At 49.3% G+C, this 21,451-nt stretch overlaps 1 protein-coding gene across 4 annotated transcripts in view; it reads right to left on the bottom strand.

Annotated features, from left to right (window-relative positions):
* Positions 1–4,700: 4,700 nt before the first annotated feature.
* ACACB (acetyl-CoA carboxylase beta) overlaps positions 4,701–21,451 on the bottom strand; it is a 139,096-nt gene continuing 122,345 nt past the window's right edge. For all 4 annotated transcript variants that reach the window (XM_004281381.4, XM_033408736.2, XM_049698604.1 and 1 more), the window contains 14 exons: positions 20,889–20,986; positions 19,731–19,851; positions 17,925–18,035; positions 16,915–17,058; positions 15,448–15,568; positions 13,785–13,881; positions 11,852–11,948; positions 10,358–10,493; positions 9,177–9,354; positions 7,464–7,576; positions 6,365–6,519; positions 5,486–5,656; positions 5,239–5,375; positions 4,701–5,008 (listed from right to left, as the gene is read on the bottom strand). In XM_004281381.4, the coding sequence (XP_004281429.1) occupies positions 4,882–5,008; positions 5,239–5,375; positions 5,486–5,656; positions 6,365–6,519; positions 7,464–7,576; positions 9,177–9,354; positions 10,358–10,493; positions 11,852–11,948; positions 13,785–13,881; positions 15,448–15,568; positions 16,915–17,058; positions 17,925–18,035; positions 19,731–19,851; positions 20,889–20,986 (1,806 nt within the window). In that variant the 3' untranslated portion in view covers positions 4,701–4,881. The remainder of the gene's footprint in view (positions 5,009–5,238; positions 5,376–5,485; positions 5,657–6,364; positions 6,520–7,463; positions 7,577–9,176; positions 9,355–10,357; positions 10,494–11,851; positions 11,949–13,784; positions 13,882–15,447; positions 15,569–16,914; positions 17,059–17,924; positions 18,036–19,730; positions 19,852–20,888; positions 20,987–21,451) is intronic.

The raw sequence follows: 21,451 nt of genomic DNA, 5'->3' as shown, positions 1-21,451 counted from the left end.
ACAACCCTAAGAGGCGTGTCCTACTAGTTATTACACCTATTTTGCAGACGGAGAAACTGAGGCTCAGAGGACTAATGGAGGTGACTTGCCACCCAAGGTAACAGCAAAAGGGCATGTTAATTAGGAGTTGGTTGAACTCTTAAGCCCACCCAGGAAGGGGCTTGCAGCCTCACTGGGGAGACCAGATTCACACATGCAACGATTAGCAAGTAGGGAAGGTAGGGGATGATGGGGCTGTGGGTGGTATCGGGAAGTGCTGAATGGGGCCCCACCTCAGTGGAGAACAGGCAGGCCGCAGGGAGGGGGTGCCTGCAGCAGCCCTGGGATGCCTTTCTCTCCCCAGCACCCCTCTTCCTCAGCTTGGCTCCAGGGTGGCCCTGTTGACTCAGGCCTGACCAATAAGAGCATCACAACCCCCGGGCATCCCCGGTGACTGACTGGGGGGCAAGTGACTCAGGCCATACTGGTCACAGCCAATAAGCATCACCTGGGGGCTTTGTAGAAGCTCTGAGACACAGGGGTGCCCTCCTCCTGGGGTGCTAAGCTGGGAGGATGGCGGCTGAGTGGCTGGATCACCACGTGGAGAGGGCTGGGGAGCCCTTTCTTGAGTCGCATCCATTCCTTACCACAGGCAAATGGGGCCAGGTATGTACAGAGTCAGGGCAAAAATGCCAAGGCCACAGGGTCACGGGCTCTGGGCAAGAGCCCCAGTCACAGCCAGAACCCCAGCTGTGCAGGGACCACACTGACGCCAGAAGAAAGCATAGAGGAGAGACGGAGGAATGAGGCTTAATTGAGGGTTTCTCTGCAGTTGGCCAACTAATGGGAGAAACATACTCATTGCCACCCTTTGAGGGCCCGCCGTGTGCATCGTGGAGTTAAACGCTGCTCCCGCAGCATCTCCCTGAAACAGCACAACCAGACACCCAGCCAGTGGGATGGTTCCATTTCCCAGATGAGAAAACTGAGTCTCAGATCATGATTGTGCAGCTTTTCTTCCCCCTCCACGAGAAATCACCCACAGTCTAACAACAAAAAGACAAATAACACTGGCTTACGAGCAGAGGGGGCTTACTCCATGCTACAATGTGCACTATGACACAGTGTATCTTATTTTTCCCTCCTACTCCCCATGGTGTAAAGCCGCCACCCCCTGTGGTGGGCAGAATAATGGCCCCCAAAGGCAGCCACATACTAATTGCCAGCACCTGTGACTGTATGCTACGTGGCAAGGGGAATTAGGGTAGCAGATGGAATCAATGTTGCTCATCAGCTGCCCTTAAGCTGGGAGAGCAGCCTGGATTATCCAGGTGGGCCCAATGTAATCACAGGCTCAAAGTAGAAGAGGGAAGTCAATGTCAAGCTCTGAAGATGGAACGAGGCCTCTAGAAGCTTCAAAAGCCAAGAAAACAGATTCTCCCTTAGAGCTTCTAGAAGGACTGCAGCCTTGCCAGCACCCTGATTTTAGCCCAGCGAGACCTATTTCGGACTCCTGACCTCCAGAACTGTAAGAGAATAAACTTGTGTTGTTTTTAAGCCACCGAGTTTGTGCTAATTGTTACAGCAGCCGTAGAAAACAAACACACCCCCATTTTACAGAAGAGGAAACGGAGGCTCAGAGAGGCCGAGTAGCTTACCTGTGATTAGCAAGGGGTAGAGATGGGATTCCGATGACACTCTGCTTCCCCACGGTCAGTCGTCTGTCTCAGAGGGCTCAGTGGACACTGTCTACTTGCTGGTTTAAAAAGGAGCCAACGCAGTGGTTCAGAGTCCGCCTGCCGATGCAGGGGACACGGGTTCGTGCCCCGGTCCGGGAAGATCCCACATGCCGCGGAGGTGCTGGGCCCGTGAGCCATGGCCGCTGAGCCTGCGTGTCCGGAGCCTGTGCTCCGCGGCGGGAGAGGCCACAACAGTGAGAGGCCCGCGTACCGCAAAATACATAAATAAATAAATAAATAAAATAAAAAGGAGCCAAAACTCTGAGGTTACGCTGCTGGGATTTAACCCTGGGTCTGTAGATCTCCTGGCCCCTTCCACGGCACCGTACTGCCTGGTGTAGTGTTTGCTCCTGAAAGGCAGCTGGTGGAGGTTAGAGGAAGGATAAAAGGTCAGAAGTAGGAGATGAGGTGGTGCCTCTGGAGGATGCTGGTTGTACCGATGCCGTTCCTCTGGGTACAGATGCTGAACCTTCCATCTCCAGAGTCACAGTCCCCCGAGTGCAGGGGTAGCAGGGCAAAGACTAAATAGGCAGCTGAAACACGGGAAACTTCATTGGCGGAAGGAAGGGAGGCAGGGCAACCGGGGGAGGAGCAACTGAGTGGGCAGCGGAAGCAGAGGCAGAGGAATTGGGAATTTACAGGCTCGCTGATGGGGTCTGTACATCCCGCCCAAGATGTCTGAGGGATGCAAGGAAAAAGGTTCAATGTCTTTTGAGTTAAAATGGCTTCTAGGCTCCACCCAATAGGATGGCTACCATAAAAAAACAACAAACAGAAAACAACATGGGTTAATGAGGATGCGAACACATCAGAACCCTCGTGCAGTGACGGTGGGAATGTAAAATGGTGTAGCCCCACGGAAACCGGCGACTGTTCCTCAAACACTTAAATGCAGATTTGCCACGTGACCCAGCAATTCCCCTCTGGGAATATACCCAAAAGAAAAGAAGTGAAAGTAGAGACTCGAACAGACATTTGCCATTCATGTTCATAGCAGCACTACTCACAGCAGCCCAAGTGTCCATCAACGGATGACGGATAAACAAAATGTGATCTATATATACGATGGAATTATTCAACCTCGAAAAGGAAGGCAATCCCGACACCTGCTACAGCATAAATGAACCTTGAGTACATTATATGAAATGAAATAAGCCAGTCACAAAAAGACAAATACTGTATGATTCTACTTATATGAGGCACCTAGAATAGCTAAGTACAGAGAGACAGAAAGTAGACAGAATTGTAGCATCCACCTCAAAAGCTCATGGGATTGCACGGGACGAGGCCAGGGCACTGGAGGTAGCCAGTGGCCGTCACCCTGAGCATTCAGTTTAGACCCGGGCTGCCCACCCAGGCCTCTGTGCACACTCAGGGGTCTGATCCTTTCTCCTTTCCCTGGAGGCGCCTGTGCTAAGTCTCTCGAGGGAAGAAAAGTCGACCCCATCAGGGAAAGTCTGTTCAGCTGCCGGCAGACAGCAGCTTGCGTCCATGTTTGAAATTGAGCTGCAAGCATGAAGTGGTCCCCCGCTCCCCCGGTGGCCTTCGGGAGGGGAAGTCAAATCAGAGCTTTGTCCTCCTGAGATGGGGGCTTGCACAAGATCTCAGTGGTTGTCGGAGAATGGGCAGTGATTCCCCAGTGAGGCGGCCTGCTTTCCCTGGTCCAAATAAGCCAAGGTCAAAGTACTTCCTTCAAAAAATTATTCATTCCACACATTTCCCGGCAGGTTCCTCCGCCCACTGTTCCTGGGTAGCAGCTAGTCATCAACTTATCATCCCTCCCAAACCAGCAGGGCCTCCCCCCAACAGAAAGCATTCAGTTCCCAAAGCAGCATGGACTCTTCCCTGCCCCCTCCAGTCTCAGGATGCGACAACGGCTAATTTATCTTTCTCCCACCCCTCACTGCACCCACACCACCTTCATCGGCCAGAGCTGTCATTGGCCGACGGCCTCAAACATCCTCCAGCATCCCAGCTTGTAGGGGCTTCCCCGGGCAACCTCGCTGGCCTCCAAGTTGGACAGGTGTAATGTTTGGTGTCCTCAAACTGCCCATCACAGCAGTGGAGGGTGGCCAACTCCCTCCCATCACTGGCACCCAGGGACAGATGGACGGGGCCAGAAGGGTCGCAGGTCCTGATGCTGTGCGGCCTTCAGGTACTGGCGGATGCAGCGCGAAGCCCTCCCTGAGTGAATCAGTGTGGTCCTCGTGCTCCAGTCCTCGGGAACCAACAGCTCTGTCCATCAGGGCCAGATCCCACCAACGGACATTGAGGCAAGAGGCGAAACAGTGAAGGTGACCCGAAGGGCCCTCCAAGGCAGGTGATAGCAAGCACAGCGGTGACACCTGTGAGCAAGATGGGCTGCGAGTTTGGAGAAGGCTTTCCTTCTCTTCTTTGTCCTCCCAACCTGGGCTGGAGGATGCCTGCCTCTTCATGCACCCTCCAGGACATGGGAGGGTTCGTCCTCTCCTCCTCGGAGGGAAGGGGCAGGCAGAGGGCTGTGAATCACATAAAAGAAGTCTCCCAATGCCCTTGAACCTACGGCTATGCAATTCTCTGCTAATGAGAGAACTAAGCCTGGTAATGGGACGTTGCTAGTGATTCACTACTAGGGGCCACATGGGGAGCAAAATACCATTTTACGCTCTTAATAAAAAATCATTCATACCCTTTCCTGGGTGACGCAACAGGATCCGAATAAGCACCATTACAAAAATAGGTTTTCTCTTGTCTTGTCTCTATTTTTCTTGCTTTGTTATGCTGCTATAAGATGATTACATCATGAGCTGGTCTCAGAGTAAAAATAATAATAATAAGATTCTATGCTCTGATATAAAATGAGCCTAAAAAGAACACCTGGATCCCACAAAGCAGGTACCGGAAAGTGGCTGGAAACTGGGGTGTTTGGGTTCAATTCAATTCAGTGACGCAGCAAAATGTCTTAAGAGACAAAACACAGACTTGCCAACAATGGAGAGGAGGTGATTTCTGCTTGGAAGGGGCCACTTCTGAGACTTTTATTGAAACAGGAGCGACTTGGGGGTCAGCAGCCTTGCAGCAGTTTTAAAAAGCAAATTCCCAAGGTGCAGGCGAGGGCCTGCAGTCAGCAGATCAGTGCGGTTTCTCTTGCCCGTGGACCTGCAAGTGGCCGGCAGGACCGGGGTCAGGTGGAGGCCGGGCTGTCCATGGTGGACAGGAGGTGAATGATCTGGGCCCGCTCGGCCGGGCTGACGTGCTGACATATGTACACCACGGAGTCCACGGCCACCTCGGGGTTTTCTTGAACCAGGCTGCATGGGAGGGGAAAGGAGGGTGAGGTCATTCCTGCTCCTGAGTTCAATGGGCCCTACGGCAGCCCCAGATCCCTGTGCAGGGCCCCTTCCCATTCCTGGGGCGGGGGGCAGCCAACCACCCAGAGCTCCCAACACTCTTCCTGCTGTGGTCACTGTCACACGAGTCCTGGCTTTTGCGCTCGCTGACAAGTCCAAGAGGTGGGTGGGCAGGCGGGGCGGGCACTCACCCTCGGATGGTCTTGAGGACAGAGTCTCGCTTCAAGTACTCTATGTTCTCGCGGATGGTGGAGCGCAGCCCCTCCCCCGCCTGCCAGTGCTGCTCCAGCCACTGCACTGCCGTCTGGTTGTTGTCCCACAGGTAGGCCTGGGGAGCGAACAGAGGCTGCGTCAGGGAGGGACACCCTGCCGGGCGGGGCTCCCCCTCGGGCCCCCCTTGGCCCCCGCCTGCCAGCCCACCCATCTCTGCCCCAGGACCTTGACGGCCCCCTCCATCTCCATGAACCAGCGGCGCAGCATGGACTGGACGTGCACGTGGTTGAGGTCGCTGCAGGCCTGCAGGACCTCCTGCTTGACCTGGTCCTCCAGCAGCAGGCGACGCAGACGCCAGTACAGGAAGGTGCGGGCGGTCTTCCAATCCAGGATGTCCTGTGGACAAGCCCCGGGCCTGAGCCCCCAGAAACGGTGGGGCGGGGGACTCGGGAGGTTGCCGGGGCCCGGCCCTGTGCTGGGGAAGGCTCTGGGACCATTCCCATTTTACAGGCTGGGAAACTGAGGCTTGGAGAGGCGGCAGAGGCAGGACACTGCCAGGTCTCTAGGCTGCCTCTCCTGGAGAACAAACCTGGCGCCCACGTCCACCTCCAGACACAGAACACGGGCTCACCAGAGGTACGGAGGGCTTAGGCGAGGTAGGAAGGAGCACGGGACGCAGGGGGAGCAGGACTGGGGATGTCCTCGTGGGGACAGGGCAATAGGGCGGGGTTGTGATGGTCAGTGGTGGGTGAATGCAGGGTGGGAACAATGGTTCCCAAATCTGGACCTGCAGTTCTAAACACACACAGAGGTTAGACTGGTGGTTCCCAAACTTGGCTACTTATTGGAATCTCTTGGGGATCTGAAAAAAAAAAAATACTGATGTCTGGCTTCTCCCCACTCCCACCACCCATATTCTGATTTAATTGGTCTGGAAAGCCACCTAGGCACTAGGATTTTTTTGTTTTAAAGCTCCCCAGGTGATTCTAACGTGTGGCATTTGACTCATCCCAAAGCCCTGAGCCCAAATATCCTCTGTGTGTTGGAAACCAGGTGACCTTAGGATGGGCCATTCGCGCCGACCCTAGAGCTGCAGGCTCTTACAGAGATGGTACCCTTCTCCAACATCCTGCTGGGCTTGTCGTGGAGGTCGGCGAACTGCACCGCCACCTGGTGGTAGATGGGCAGCAGCAGGTCCTCCCGGGCCTTCAGCTGGCCCTCCAGCTCCTTGCGGTGCTTGTCGGAGAGCTCAGACATTCCTGCAGGCAAGGGCAAGAACCAGGGTGGGCAAGACAGGCCTCAGCTTTAACTCTGATAATGCCCAGAAGTCAAGTCGCTCGTGCAGCCTCAAAAATGCACCCAGAGTTGCAAGACAGCATTCAACACGCAACTTCAAATTTATCCCCTTTTATCAGGCCCGCTGTGCTTACAGGACACTATCAGTTACCATTTGTAATATATATGGTAAAATCTAAGGGGGAATATTATAAACAAGTCTATGCCAATTCGATAATTTAGATGAAACAGACCAATTCCTTGAAATATACAAACTATGAAAGCTCACCTAAGAGGAAACAGATTAAACTGAACATTCCTATATATAATAAAGGAGTTGAATTTGTAGTTAGAAACCTGCTATCAAAGATTTAAAGACATAGTGCCAATTCAAACTCAGAAAATAGGAGGAAACACTTCTCAACTCGCCCTGTGGTATCAGCATTACCCTGATACCAAATCAAAGAAATTATATACCCGTCATCACCATCATCATAAATCCTGTGAATTTATGATGACACAGATCAGTTATCAGTTATAAAGACACTGACACCTAACATGGACTTTTAAAGAGAATTACACCTAAAGTTACAAGTGAAACAAAGCTGTCACTCAAACAAAAATATGTCTGATGGAAAAATTCTAAAGGGTAATTTTGCTACCAAAATTCTAATGTTTCTTATTGGCTCGAAATACTTCAATTATTATATCTTGTGTGTGCCGAGAAATACATTCACTAAGGCATAGTGTATATTTTTTAATGTTAAAGGAGTTGATACACTGTATGTGAACATTTAAAATATCTCATAATTTTTGCTGCTGTGTTTTGGTATGTCTTCACTATTTTTAACATACCAGAAACCTCCAGCAATGAGAGGGCTGAGCCTCTGTTGACCTCTGAGAAGTGATTCATTTCAGACCCACTCACCTAGCTGTTCCACAAGCTTCTGGTAAATTGGGTCGATTCTTCTCATGGTCTTTACCAGATCTTTCTTCCGGTACTTAATCTCCACTGTTCCCTCTGGCTCCAGAACACTCGCTCTGAAAAAAACAGCAGCGGGGCGGGTGGTGTGTGAGGTGTCCCCCAGCAAGCGACAGCCAGAGGACACGGCAGGGGGAGGCAAGACAGCCAGGAAATCTGGTGTCAGTCCTCTGCTCTTTCATTGACTCACTGTGTGACCCTGGGCAAGTCACTTCCCCTCTCTGGTCATCTGCTTCTACATCCATAGAATGAAGAACTAAACCAGCTTTTAAAATAAAGTGTTCTGGGACTTCCCTGGCCGTCCAGCGGTTCACACTCCGTGCTTCCACTGCAGGGGGTGCGGGTTTGATTCCTGGTCGGGGAACTAAGATCTCACATGCCTCATGGTGAGGCCAAAAAGTAAAAAATGGAATGGACTATTCTGAACTCTGGAAGGCCCTTTCAGCTCCAAGAGCCTATGACTTTCTCCAGAACAACATAAGCCTCGAGCTCTTCAGCCACAGTCCTTTGTGGCCTTCCTAATCTCTGCTCTCCTAGGGCCAGGGTACTGTTTCTGATCTCTTTAAAGCACACAAAGGCACACGGAGGGATCCAAGGTATGAGTGACCCTCTCATTCCCAACTCTCTCACTCACCCCTCAGGCTCCCCCTGCCCCCTTTTCTTTTGATAGCTTGGAAACCCTGAGCAATACTATATGTAGCTCTGAGCTTCCTGGTGGCCAGAGTGAAAAGTTAATGATGGCCCCATTCAAGGCTGTTCTCGTCCTGAGTCTTCCGGGAGGGTGATCTCAGCAGCCTTCCATGAAGGTCTAGGGCCACTGAAGGCATGGCAGGTTTGGCTCATTTGCACCATATCACAATGCCTAACCCACCGCCTGAGACGTAGGAGGTACCTAATAAATATTCATTGGATTAAGGAATGAATAAGGGAATAGACACAGGAAGAAGGTGCCTATCTATATTTTGGGCAGAACTACTCTTGAAGCCTTTAGAGTCTACACAGCATTTGGCATTGTCTTCATTTTGAAGGCACTCAAACACTGAGTTGCAAGTATTATTGTAATTATTCTTTCTGTAAGAGTTCCTGGGATGAATTCCTGATTCAAAAAAAAAAAAAAGTGCCAAGAAGGTTTCTCTCCCCTGAAGAACTGGTATCCTCTCATGCAAGTATTCATTCAGTCATTTGTTTGGCCAGTATTTCCCAAGCACCCACTAGGAGTCAGGCACTGTACTGGGCCCTGGGTTATAAAAAACTGAAAAAAACCCAGTCTCTACAGAAGAGCTTTGGGAGAGACTCAGAGTCTAGTAAGAACTAGATGACTGGTCATATTTCCCTTTTCATCCTGGCTGCCAGGAAGCTCAGATGCTTTGGGTCTTTCTTAATTTGATTGCAAACTTCCTTGGGAAGCAGGTGAGTATAAGTGATGAAAGAAGAGACAATTCCTCCACCACTTCTGGGCTCCAGCCACTAATTCTACTGAGACCATCCAGTCGCACACTGGATGCTAGTTTCAGATTGGTAAAACTGGAGGCTCTCTGTCTCTTCAGAAACTCAGAACACCCCTGTGATCCTCAAACCAGTGGCTCAAAGGTGATGGGGCCTAAGGACTGGGAGTGAGAACAAGAAAAGGCTAAGGTGGGTTGGGGGTGGCGCATCCACCTGCTCTCTCTGTCCGCGTATATTTCTATGCACAGTGGGTTGATGGAGGTGTCCATGACCGCCCAGGAGCCTCCCCGCAGCTCCGCGCAGGGCGGGATGTAGATCAGGACAGGCTGTTTGTACTTCCGGAGGCCATCCACAATGTAGGCTCCAAACTTCAGCACCTGGTCGTACATGTCTGAAAGGCAAGGCAGCCGCCCGGTGAGGTGACTGCAGGCCCCGGTCTTCGCTGTCCTGGGGGTTCTGGGAGAGCGTGGTCAGCTGGGAGGCTGTACAGCGCTACGGAAAGACTCTCACTGGGCCGAGAGGCAGGAACCGGCCCAGGCACAGATTGCTCCCTAAGTGCTCACGGGACCTTGGACAGGTCCCCCTCCCTTCCTGGGCCTCAGTGTCCGCACTGGAAAAGGAGGGACAGAACGATTTCTAAGATTCCTTCCAGCTCTGACTCCGAGATGCACCTGGCCTGTCCCACTATTCCCAGAACAGAACCCTCCCCAAAAATAACACAGGCCCTTCCCTCCTGTCCACAGGCAGATGGTCCTTATTCTCTACCAAGAGGCGTCCATCCAGTACCAGGCACCCTACATGGTAACAACAGCACCATAACAAAATCCACCATAATCACACTGAGAGTAAACACCACGTGCCAGCGATGGGCTCAGCGAGTCCTCACCTTGGCCCTTGAGTTGGTCCTATTCTTACTCCCCTCATAGAGGAAGGAAACTGCGGCTCGGAGCAGTCACCCACCCAGCAAGGATTCAGACCAGGTCTGCCGGCCCCCGTCCGGCTCTTTCCTCAACATCCCACTGATGGTCACTGTATCTTGAAATGCGCTTGGTGGCTTCAGAAGCACTTGCCTGACTGTCAGGTCACTGATGCTCACGGCAGCCCCCTGAGGAGGGCAGGCGCCTTCTCCCCATCTTACCAAGCGGGGAGGTGACAGCCCAGGTCACTGGGCAGCTTCCCGGGGCCGCCCCTGCCTCCCCTGCCACTCCTGGTGTGACCGTGACCTCTAGCAAGTCACACCAGGCACCCTCAGTTCCTCAACTGTAAAACGGGCAGCGTTACCTGAATGGCTCAGGGTTGGGGGAGCTGAGCTAAAGTGATGGTGGGACCCCGAGGGGGCTGTCCTGAGTGCTGACCCCGAGGCTTCAGGGCACCCACGAGGAAGGCCACTTTACCTTTCATGCCACCGGAGAACCCCCTCCAGTTGGCAAAGATCATGAGGGGCAACTTCTCCCGGTTGAAATCCTGGATGGCCTGCGCTGTCTTGTAGGCCGAGTCTGGGAACCACACCTGGCCGGCCTGCTGGATTATCTGCAACACAGAGTGGCCTGGGTCCGATTCCTCTGTGCAAGGGCAGCCCCGGAACACGGGACGGCCACACACTTCACCCCAGAGGACAGGCAGTCTGATCTGAGTTGGCACCAAGCCAACAGCTCGTCTGTAACCCTCAGACACGTGACCCTCACGCTGCAGCCCGGGGAGGTTCCCGTTGCCCACTGACAGGCACCAAGCTAGAAGAGGCCACTGAGTGGGGTCCGAGGACCTGCCCTCTGACTTCTGAACTCCTCCCAGTATGCGGTGTGGCCCACCCTAGAAATAGCAACAGCGATGGGGGCTGGAGGTGGGAGGGAGTCCTAGGGACCCGTCATCCTCTGAGGAAGACAGTGCAGAGCATTATGGACCCCATAGAGTGTGCTGAAGCCCCCCCAGGGCCAAGGGCTCCCCTGAGTCTCTGAGCGGGAAAGACAGACGTGTGACCACCTAGGACCCACTCTTGTCAGCTGAGCCAGCCAACATAGCAGCCCCAGCAAAACTACCGCGAGATGTCACCTCACACCTGTCAGAATGGCTATCATCAAAAAGTCTACAATAACAAATGTTGGTGAGGATGTGGACGAAAGGGAACCGTCGTACGATGCTGGTGGGAATGTTAATTGGTGCAGCTACTCTGGAAAACAGTAAGAACGTTTCTCAAAAAGCTAAAAATAGAACTAGCATACAATCCGGCACTTCTACTCCTGGGTATATATCCAAAGAAAACAAAGACACTAATTTGAAAAGATACACGCACCCCAATGTTCATAGCAGCACTATTTACAATTGCCAAGACATGGAAGGAACCCAAGTGCCCACCAACAGATGAATGGATAAAGAAGATGTGGTATATACATACAGTGGAATACTATTCAACCATTAAAAAGAATGAAATTCTGACATTTGCAGCAATGTGGATGGACCTAGAGAATATTATACTTAGTGAAATAAGTCGGAGAGAGAAAGACAAACACAGGATGATATCACTTATATGTAGAATCTAAAAAATAATACAGATGAACATATACGCAAAACAGAAACAGGCTCACAGACAGAAAACAAACTAGTGGTTAGCGAAGGTGAAAGGGAAGGTGGGAGGGGCATGTTAGGGGTATGGGATTAAGAGATACAAACTGCAATGTATAAAATAGATAAGCAACAAGGATCTATTGTATAGCACAGGGAACTATAGCCATTATCTTGTAATAACTTTTAATGGAGCATAATCTACAAAAATGCTGAATCACTGTGCTGTACACCTGAAATGAATATGATAATGTAAGTACATTACACTTCAATTAAAAAAAAAACCAAAACAACACGAAAATAGCAGCCCCAGCTCCCTGGCCCCTAACCTTGGCCTCGGAATCCAGGTTGGCAGGGTCCGCGGGCACAGCCAACTCCACTGTCCGTGTCTCTGCAGCGATCACTCCGACGGGGATCCCCCCCAGCCTGCAAGGTGGAGCACAAGGGAACTGGGGCGCTGGGCAGCATCCCAGGCAGATTCGGGGACCGGTGGGTCCAGCCAGCCCGAGCTGGTATTCTACACGTGATAGTCTACGGGCATAGGGGCTGGGTCCTGGGTGGCCGGGATGAGGGCATACAGAAGACAGTGCTGTTTTCAGTCTGGCAGGTTATTCTACCGGAAGGCAAAGCAGCAGCCCCAAAGCAGTGAAAAGCCTCACAAACTAGCAGGCTGGCAAGGTCCTCTGGGTGACCTTGTTGGGGCAACAGCGGTCATGTTTGGGGGGAGGGTCAGGCCAGTGCAGGGACGGGGGCAGCACTGTCCGCTAGAACTTTCCTTGATGATGGCCACGTTCTCCACCTGCCTGACCGGTGTGGCAGCCGCGAGCTGCACGTGACCACTGAGCATTTGGAATGCGGCAGGGACAGTGGAGGAACTGAATATGTCATGCTCTTTCACTGTAATTCATCTGAATTTGAACTGTCACGAGTGGCCAGCAGCTACCACGGTGGACAGCGTGGGTCCAGACACCACGTCACATCTGGAAAAGGGCTGAGGGATGCTGAGCCTGAAGGAGCTTCAGTCATGGGGAGTCCGTGGCATCGGCATCTATCACCGCTTACCACTGGCTGCCCCCAGCCACATGCAGTGCTTAATTACTCTCATTTACACTCCCAACAGTTGTATGAGGCAGGTTTGGGGAGAGCAGTCTTCAGATAAAGAGCTTCCTTATGGAGGGAGGAGTAGATTTCATCTCATGTTTAAAAAACATATTAAAAAAAATAAAACACTTATGGAGAAGCAGCTAAGTTCTAATACTAGGCTTAGTATTTTCATAGTAATTGCAGGGAGGTAAATAATAACAACAATAATGACAGTGATGGGAGCTGCTACCACATGTGGAGTGGTTATGATTTTTTAAAAGCTTTTTATTTATTATTTATTTTTTAATTTTTTGGCCGTGTTGTGTGGCATGCGGGATCTTAGTTCCCTGACCAGGGAGCAAACCTGCGCCCCCTGCGGTGGAAGCGTGGAGTCTTAACCACTCGACCGCCAGGGAACTCCTTTTTTATATTTTAAGTGCCTAACGTATGTTATCTCTTCTAATCATCACAACAATCCTTTGGGGTGGGGGAGGTGTCGAATTATTACCCCCATTTTACAGATGAGGATGTAAAGGCCCAGAGAGGGTGAATGACAGAGATCAGGTCCAACTCCAAACCTGGACTGGAAGCAACTACATCGTGTCAGGAATCTGAGTGGTAAATTATGAGGATGCTGCTTTGGGCTCCATATAAAGAGGAACTTTTGGGCAGCTGGAGTGATCCAAAAAGATACGGGCTACACCACTGAGGAATGAGAGGCTCCGCTTTCAAAGCATTCGAGCATTTAAGCCTTCTGCCAGCTATGGTCTACAACAGGGGTTCCTGCCTGTGGCCCTCCTGAAATGGGAATTCACGGTTCTGACTGTCTGCGCAGTTTCCGGGGGGAGTACCACCTTCTGATTCCCAAAGGGGTCCATGGCCCCCCTGGCTAGGGAGCCCTGCCCCAGGGGCAGACACGAGGGACAAGGGTGCTGGCCCCAGCAAGAGGTTGGCTGAGATGCCTAAAGCCACAGACAAATCCAGACTTTATGAAGAAGTTCATCACCCAGAAAACCATCCCCCCTGCCCCCCACTGGCTTTTCTTTCAGAAAATCCTGGGCCCAGGAAAAAAGTGTCCCTAGGGGCCACCTAGGAGGAAAGAATCCCTGGCTTTGTACCTGGGAGTCCCAATACCTGGGGAGGCCAGGTGTGTGCTGCCTGCCCCATCCTCAGGGTTACCTTGCTCGTCCCGTGACCACGGTCTGGGCCCAGGGCACCATGATTTCCTTGAAACTGCCCTGGTCGAAGAATCCACTCTGCCAGGATCCCTTCAGGGCTGTGGGCAGAAGGGCAGAAGTCCAGGCCAGGGGCTGGGTTGATAAGGGCCCCCCAGCATCCGCCTGGAGGAGCTGACTGCTCTCCCGTCTCTCTAAGGACAGCCTGACCTTGACAGCCCAAATACCTTTTTTCCTGGAAAACTACACAGATACCGACCCTTCCCCCGCCCCCCAACACACAAACCAGGGCTGCAAAAAATACAGCAAGTCAGGAATTCAGTCCATATAGAACATCCAACTATATACATCAACTCCTGTCAAGGCCAAAGACAAGGAGACCCTAATCACCGTCTCTGCCTTTTCTTCCCAAGAGGCATAGGGAGCTGATGGATGCTTTCGGAAGGTAGGATTTCAAGAAGGGACCACCTGCCCCAAAAAACTCATCCCTGACATGGTGGCTGCAGCTTCAAAACCATTTAACTGGGAAGAAAGTGTTCAATTTGAGAGAGAGAGAGAGAGAGAGAGCGAGAGAGAGAGAATGAATATGATGATGTCAATTGCAGCCATCCCTGGAGAGGACGTGGGGCCAGGAATCCACACCACAGTGTAAATGACTTCAGTTTGGACACGAGGTGCCAGGTAGCACGAGAGATCTCAAGTTGCAGGAGCGGGAGGTTGGGCTTCTGGGAACAAAGCAGCCCAGCCTCAGTGTCTGCCTGGGGGCTGGCCCGACTAGCCGGAGAAAACTGTCAGTAATGTATCAGGCGTTTTTTAAATCAAGATAAAGCCAGTGCTCGCAGGCGGGAGAGCCCAAGAGAAATGGCAGAGGGAGAAGCAGGGCCTGGGGCTTCTTCTGCTGGCAAGACCTGGCACGCTCCTGGCAGCACGTCCCCTGCCCCACAAAGCTGGGTGGGGAGGCCAAGTTCTAAAGGGGACAGCGTGTGAAATTCTAGACTCGGGATTGTGGTAACAGGGGCGGCTCAGCTTTCCTGTTCTGGTTGCTCCGAATGTAATCAAATCCTTCCAGGAGGCCTACCTGTCCCTTTCAGAGAGAGAGAGAAAGAGAGAGAGAAAGAGAAAGCGAGAGAGAAAGAATTGTGTGTGTGAAAGCATGTGGGTGCACACGGCGGTGTTTGAACATGTGTGTGCACATCTATCCACGTGAATCTGCAAACGTGGGGACAGAAGAGGCTAAGTTGCTCGTCCTGAGTAAACTCATGGAGAATTACCTTATTAGGTTTAGCCAAATAGAAAAAGAAAGAAAGAGAGAGAGAGGGAGAGAGAGAAGCATTCTTCTCTTTGAAACCCTGATGTCACAGCACCAGAGTTTCCTATGTAACCACATTTGGGGAAATTTGGGGAGGGAGGCCATGACCTCTGCTACCCTTCACCTCCATCCATCAGCTCCAGAAACCGGAGGCTGTTTCCACCCCTTCTTGGTCAATAGCTCAGGAAAAGCTTAGAGAAAAATCTCCATTCCTCCACCCCCTTTGTATTTGATCTCAGGTGTATCCCTCTGGGATATCTGACCAAGTAACGGTGCTTCTATCGACACGTTCCTTTATCCCAGGTGCAGAAAAGAAGCCCCAAGACCCAGGTCTCAGGCAAAGCCCTTTAGGACTTACTTGGGTGAGGCCTTCCTGCAAGCAACCACCGGGGGTCATAGGGTGAGCGAGATGGTTGGAATTCAATCTCTCTGTCAATGGGGTCAGTGGGTGTGATGATTGGGACAGGGCTGCGATTATCCTAGAAAAGAAAGCCAGGTCTCCAACTCAGTCCTCTGTGCTTGTCAGTAACGTCTGCAGCCTGCTCTTTGCCCTCCTCTCCTCCTCTGGTGGTGATGCCTGGTTACGTGACAGAAGCTCAACCCCAAATAGCTCATCATCACATTTATGAGTAGCATTTGGTGAGGGGGGGCTAGTAAGCGCCGGGCTCTACACATCATGTCACTTAACCATCATGATAACACCCTGGGGTGGGTGCTATTGTTACTCCCATTTCACAGATGAGGAAACCGAGGCTCAGGAAAATTAAGAGATGGTCCTGAGGCCTCATTACTATGGAGGAGGAAGCCAAGAATCAAATCGAGCCTGACTGCAAAGCTTGAGGATTCTCTGTTGTCCAATGTTACCTCTTTTGATGAGAGGAAATGCCACCTAGTTTTTGTTGTTGTTCGAGAACAGCCTTTTATTCTGTTTGTTCAGGCACCAACCATCGACTATTCCCTTAGAGAATTTACAATGACACGGAAATAGTACAGAGGTGATTTTTTTGGTAAATTATTTCAAAATTATTTTGTAATTATTATTACAAAAACTTATTTTTTTGTAAATTATTTTTTTGTAAACAGTATAAACTATTTCCCTGGGTATAAAGAGGATATTTAGCAATTAACTTTCTGAGTTGTGGGATTAACAAACAAAGATTTAAAAATAAATATTAAAGTTGTTGATGTTTGACATTAAAATTCAAAGCACCTTGTGTGTAAAATTCTAGCTGTATTATCTCAGGGTAATTAGTTTGCTAGTAACTGTCATACAGGATGGCATGTGCATTTTAGAGGCTTGTTTCCACCCACTTACTGGCTATATTACCTTGGACAAGGTACTGCATTTCTTTAAATCTCAATTTCCTTATCTGTAAAGTGGTAATAATAATAGCAGCTCTCCGATAGGGCTGATGTGAGGATTTAACAACATCATGAAGATAAAGGGCTTCACATAATGGCTTTAGTAAGTGCTCAGCAAATATTAGTGATGACTCTTAAATCTTGGTCTTGGTGTAGGAGTTGTAAGAACTCTATTTTGTTTTTAAATTCATTAAATACATCATTCCACATTTAACACATGTCCACCCACACTGAAATTGCCACCTCTTTCTAAAGGATTGACAGAGAGCATCCTTACAGTGGCATTTTAAAAAAAGCAAAGAACAGCAAGTACAGGGCTTGGTATCAGAGAGGGAAGGAGGGAGGAGTAAAGAAAAATTAAACCCAGACACATCTTTAGTGCTCCCTGTTTCCCACACCACCTGGCAAATGAACTTGACAACAGAGTCTTCCAGGCTCTTAGCTGCAGGGGGGGATACTGCACCTTTGGCATATAGGACAGCCACTCCAGGATGGTACAAACACCCTCGAAGTCATCCGGCACGGTGACATGGGAGACACCATTGTAATGCATGATCTGCACGCCGCCCAGCTGGTTGTTGGATGTGTAAACCTCTCTGCCCAGGACCTGCTTTGACATGGCAGGGTTAGCAAGGTTCTGCCCGGCCCGGGGCCCTTCCACCTGTTCTGAAGTCATCTCCCTCAGTGGTCCTCAACCCTGGTTGCATGTTAGAATCATCTGGGAGCTTTCAAAAGTCCCGATGCCCCGGCTGTACCCAGACCTATTACATCAGAATCTTTGGTATTTTCTTTTTTAACTTCCAGAAAATTCCAACATGTAGCACAATTTGAGAACCAGTGATCCAGCTGATTACTCTAGTCAACTCCAAAGCAAAACCCTACCTAACATTTCTGATGCAGCAGGTCTGCAGTGTGGCCTGAGAATTTGCATTTTTATGTGATCCCAGGTGATGCTGCCAGTTCAGGGGCCGGACTTTGAGACCTTCAGTGGGGTTTTAGCAGATATTATGTTATGGAGGCTTTACAGCAATGTGGAAAGCATTTTAATACAGGGAAAAATGTCGAATGAAACTGCACTCACTAGGAGTCTAACCATGTTAAGATATAAGACGAGAGGAAAATACACCAAAATTATAGTAGGAGCAAAATTACTTTTTGGGGAGTCTTTTTCCAATTTTCTGCAATGTGTAATGCCATTTTAATAATTTTTAACATTTCAAAAATATTTAAAAATTTAAATTACAGTAATACAGAGTTAGTTCCACCAGAAGAGCCTAATATATGTAAGTATTTTTTTTGGCTCATAAGAGGCCCATATAACTGCAAAAGGGAAAAACAGCTCTTACATCAATAGGCACGAAACTGGTTTCATGTTGAGAAAAATCCCCCATCAGGGACACTGGGAAAGTTAAAATGACCCCTCCCCCACCCCGCCCCTACATGTCCACTCCCCAGTGGCCCCTTCAAGGTCACCTTGTTGAGAGCCATTGCCCCTGTCAGGATGATGTGGGAATTCTCCACCTGGATCACTCGCTGGCCCAGCCTCACCAGGTAGGCACCGATCCCAAGGGCTCGGCAGGTCACCTGTGGAGACAGGATCCCTCCTGCATTCCCCAGGGCCACGTGCCCCACCTCCCACAGTGGGGACAGCCCAGGGACCCGCTGGGCACCAACGGAAGCTAAGCTTGGCCACTGGCAACCTGATTGGAGGCCAAACAGCGTGACACAAGCCTTCCTTCAGGGTGCCTGACCTCGGCCTCCTAACCAGAAAGAATGGGGTTAGCAAAGAAGAGTGTTGTAAAGACAGCGGAAGTGGAATGTTCTGGTTCTTGCTTCAAGAGGCATGTCTGTGGCTCTTCTGAGCTTGGTCGCTCCTGAGACATTGCAGCCATTCACACAACCAAAGGAGGCCTAGGAGGGTGTGTGAAACTGGAAAAATCCGAGCGAGGTCTGTACCGAGTTAACAGTATTGTGTCAACGTCAATGTCGATCACGTCCGATGGTTATACTGTCATGGGGGAAGCTGGGTGATGGGTACATAGGACCTGCCTATGCTATCTCGTATCTGGTGTGTCCTAAACTATTTCAAAATAAAAAGATATACACACACAAAAAAATAAATAAAAATAAAAAGACATACAGGCGGATCTTGTTTTATTGCACTTCACGGATATTGCTTTTTTTTTTTTTTTATAACAAACTTAAGGTTTCTGGCAACCCCGTGTGTCAGATGACGGTTAGCATTTTCTAGCAATAAAGGATTTTTTAATTAAGGTGTGTACATTTAAAAAAGACATTAATGCTATTGCACACTTAATAGACTACAATATAGTGTAAACATAACTTTTACATGGACTGAGAAACCAAAAAATCTGTGTGACGTTTATTGCTATATCCACTTTATTGCAACATTTGCTTTATGGTAGAGGTCTGGAACCAAACCTGCAACATCTCTGAGGTGTGCCTGTCTGTATATATATAAATAAAAGATACATATATGTTTACATATTTTTGGAATATATAAAGATATACATATCTTTTTATATCCTTCAAAATAAAAATATTTTGGAATATGTAAATATATGCATAAATCTTTTTATTTTGAAATATATATGAAACATATTTAAATGACATCTAGAAAACAAGCCTAAGGAAGACACTCATGGCCAACATCTTCCACCTTGGAAACTGAAGATACAACACTGAAGGTAAAAATCGTATCTTGAGGGACAGTTTACCATTGAAAAGTACTATTACTACGACTCTACCAGAAACAGAAAATATTTTTGAAAAGGCCAAACTGGGGAGCGGGAAGAGAGTCATTTAGTACCAGTTAAAATCGGACAAAAGTTCTTCTAAATACTCAGTACCTTTTAAATAAGAGGTGACTGGCCCCTGATTCAAACCAACCAACTCTTAACAAGATATTTTTGAGATAACACTTCAAACTGAACCCAAACTGTGTTCTGATGATATTAAAGAATTGCCACTGATACTGTTGGGTGTAACAGTACCGTGGTTATGTTTTTAAAAAATTAATCTAGTCAAGATCCACATTGGGGTACTTACAGATGGAAAGATATAAGTGGAGTTTGCTTTAGAATATTCCAGAACAGGGGGGCAGAGGGACTGGGGACACAGGCATGGTTACACGTTGATAATTGGTGGAGCTGGTGATGACTACATAGGGCTCATTAGCAATTCTCTTTGCTTTCTTGACTATTTGAAAGTTTCTATAATAAAAAGTTGAGATGGAAAAGAAAATAGGAGGGGACTCACCAAGCTGATGGTGACAATCTCATCATAATCCAGGGAGGTCTCCCCAGCAATCATGCCTGAGCCCCTCAGGTTCTCTACGCCCAGGCCATCCTCCTTCCCAATGATATCCGTGATGACATACCTTCAAGAACCAAATGCGAGTTAAACACTGAGCTCTAGCCCAGAAAAATCCAAGGCTGATGCGTTTCCCAAGGACCCGAGGAAGGAAGGCTAAGCAAGGTGAGGGATTGGAAGGTGATAAAGCAGCCAGAGGTGAGATGAAGGCGGGGGTCTAGGCCCCTGATGACTGGCCCTGAAGTTTCTAGAAGGGCAAGTACAGCATCGATAATCATCACCCCTCCACCCAAAGATAAAGTTTGCCTATTCAGAGGCTGTCCTAATGAAATGTCACCCCACCCTGCATTCCTCCAGAAGCAATCTAGAATAGCCTTTGGTCTACAGAGACATGCGGGTATACAAGGAGAAGCTACGTGGTTCATAATCAATCAATCAGTCAAGATTCCATGGCCATATAAGTACACTGTACAGCGTAACCCATTAGGGATTCACACGGCATTTCAGTGCATTAAATGTTCTGAGAAGCCCTGCGATAAAGATGCTTGTTGGATCTCATTTAACCCAGTGTTTCCCAAACTTACTCGACTATGGAAAATTTTCACTCCCTCCCATCCTCCCAAATCACCAACTAACATTCCAGGAAACTCAGTCTGGGAAATTCTGATTTAAATCAGAAACTGATTTTAAAAACCCACAACCCACAAGCCGGTATTGCCCTTGACGTTCTCACGAAGCAGGCCCTCCCGGCATCTTCCCAGCTCACCAAGTCACCGCTGAGTCAGTCTGGCTAATTTGGTCACAAAATGTGAACCTGCAGCTCTGGGGACACTATGGGAATCCAACCTAATTCTCCTTGCATGATGTGGTATTTTTGCGAAGGGCGTGCCTCATTTGGGGATGACAAGGATGGGCTCACCCTAAAGGATGCCCTAGGTGTCTGAGCTATCAGTGCCCCCAGTGGAGCTCGGGGGTCCCATTGTACAAACACTACCACCTGCTTGATATACTGTCACAAGCCCAGAGGCGAAGAGGCAGATTCCCCTGGGAGTAGCTGAAATTAACCACAGGCAAAATGAAGGCGCTGCCTGGTCAGTTATTTACCTGGATTCTCCTTCTTCCTCGATGTGTTTACAATGGATGGAGTTCAGGGAGCTGACTGTGGTGTAGTCTTGGGGAGTCAGGTACAGGTATTTAATTCCCTTAAAAATATATACTTCAGTAAGGCTATGAGTCCAGCTTCCTGCACTCAACAGCCACTGTTTTGTTTTAACGTCAACACTGGTTTGGGTGGGTGGGGGCGGGGGTGTTAATAACACCATGTTAATAACACAGTCACCTGTCTGATGTTAATACCATGTTAATAACAGTAATAAACTGAAGGTCTGCTCTGTGCTTTCCACTGGTCCTTATAATACCACCTCACTTTCTTCCTGGGCTCTCTGATTTAATGTTTTTTAATCATCTTTTCATTCTCTTTCCCCTACGGAGCTTTTTTTTCTTAATGCCAACCCCCCCCCCCGCCAATAAAATTTTATTGTAGATATATTGTTTATGTGTGTATGTATGTATACATATATGTGTGTGTGTATGCTTTTTACATGAAAAGAATCATTTTTGCCCCCATGGCGGGGGCAATACCACCCCCTTGAGAACTCATGCTCCGG

This window comes from Orcinus orca, chromosome 15 (assembly GCF_937001465.1).
Source record: "Orcinus orca chromosome 15, mOrcOrc1.1, whole genome shotgun sequence".
Taxonomy (NCBI): Eukaryota; Metazoa; Chordata; class Mammalia; order Artiodactyla; family Delphinidae; genus Orcinus; species Orcinus orca.
This window is presented reverse-complemented; position numbering and strand designations above follow the sequence as displayed.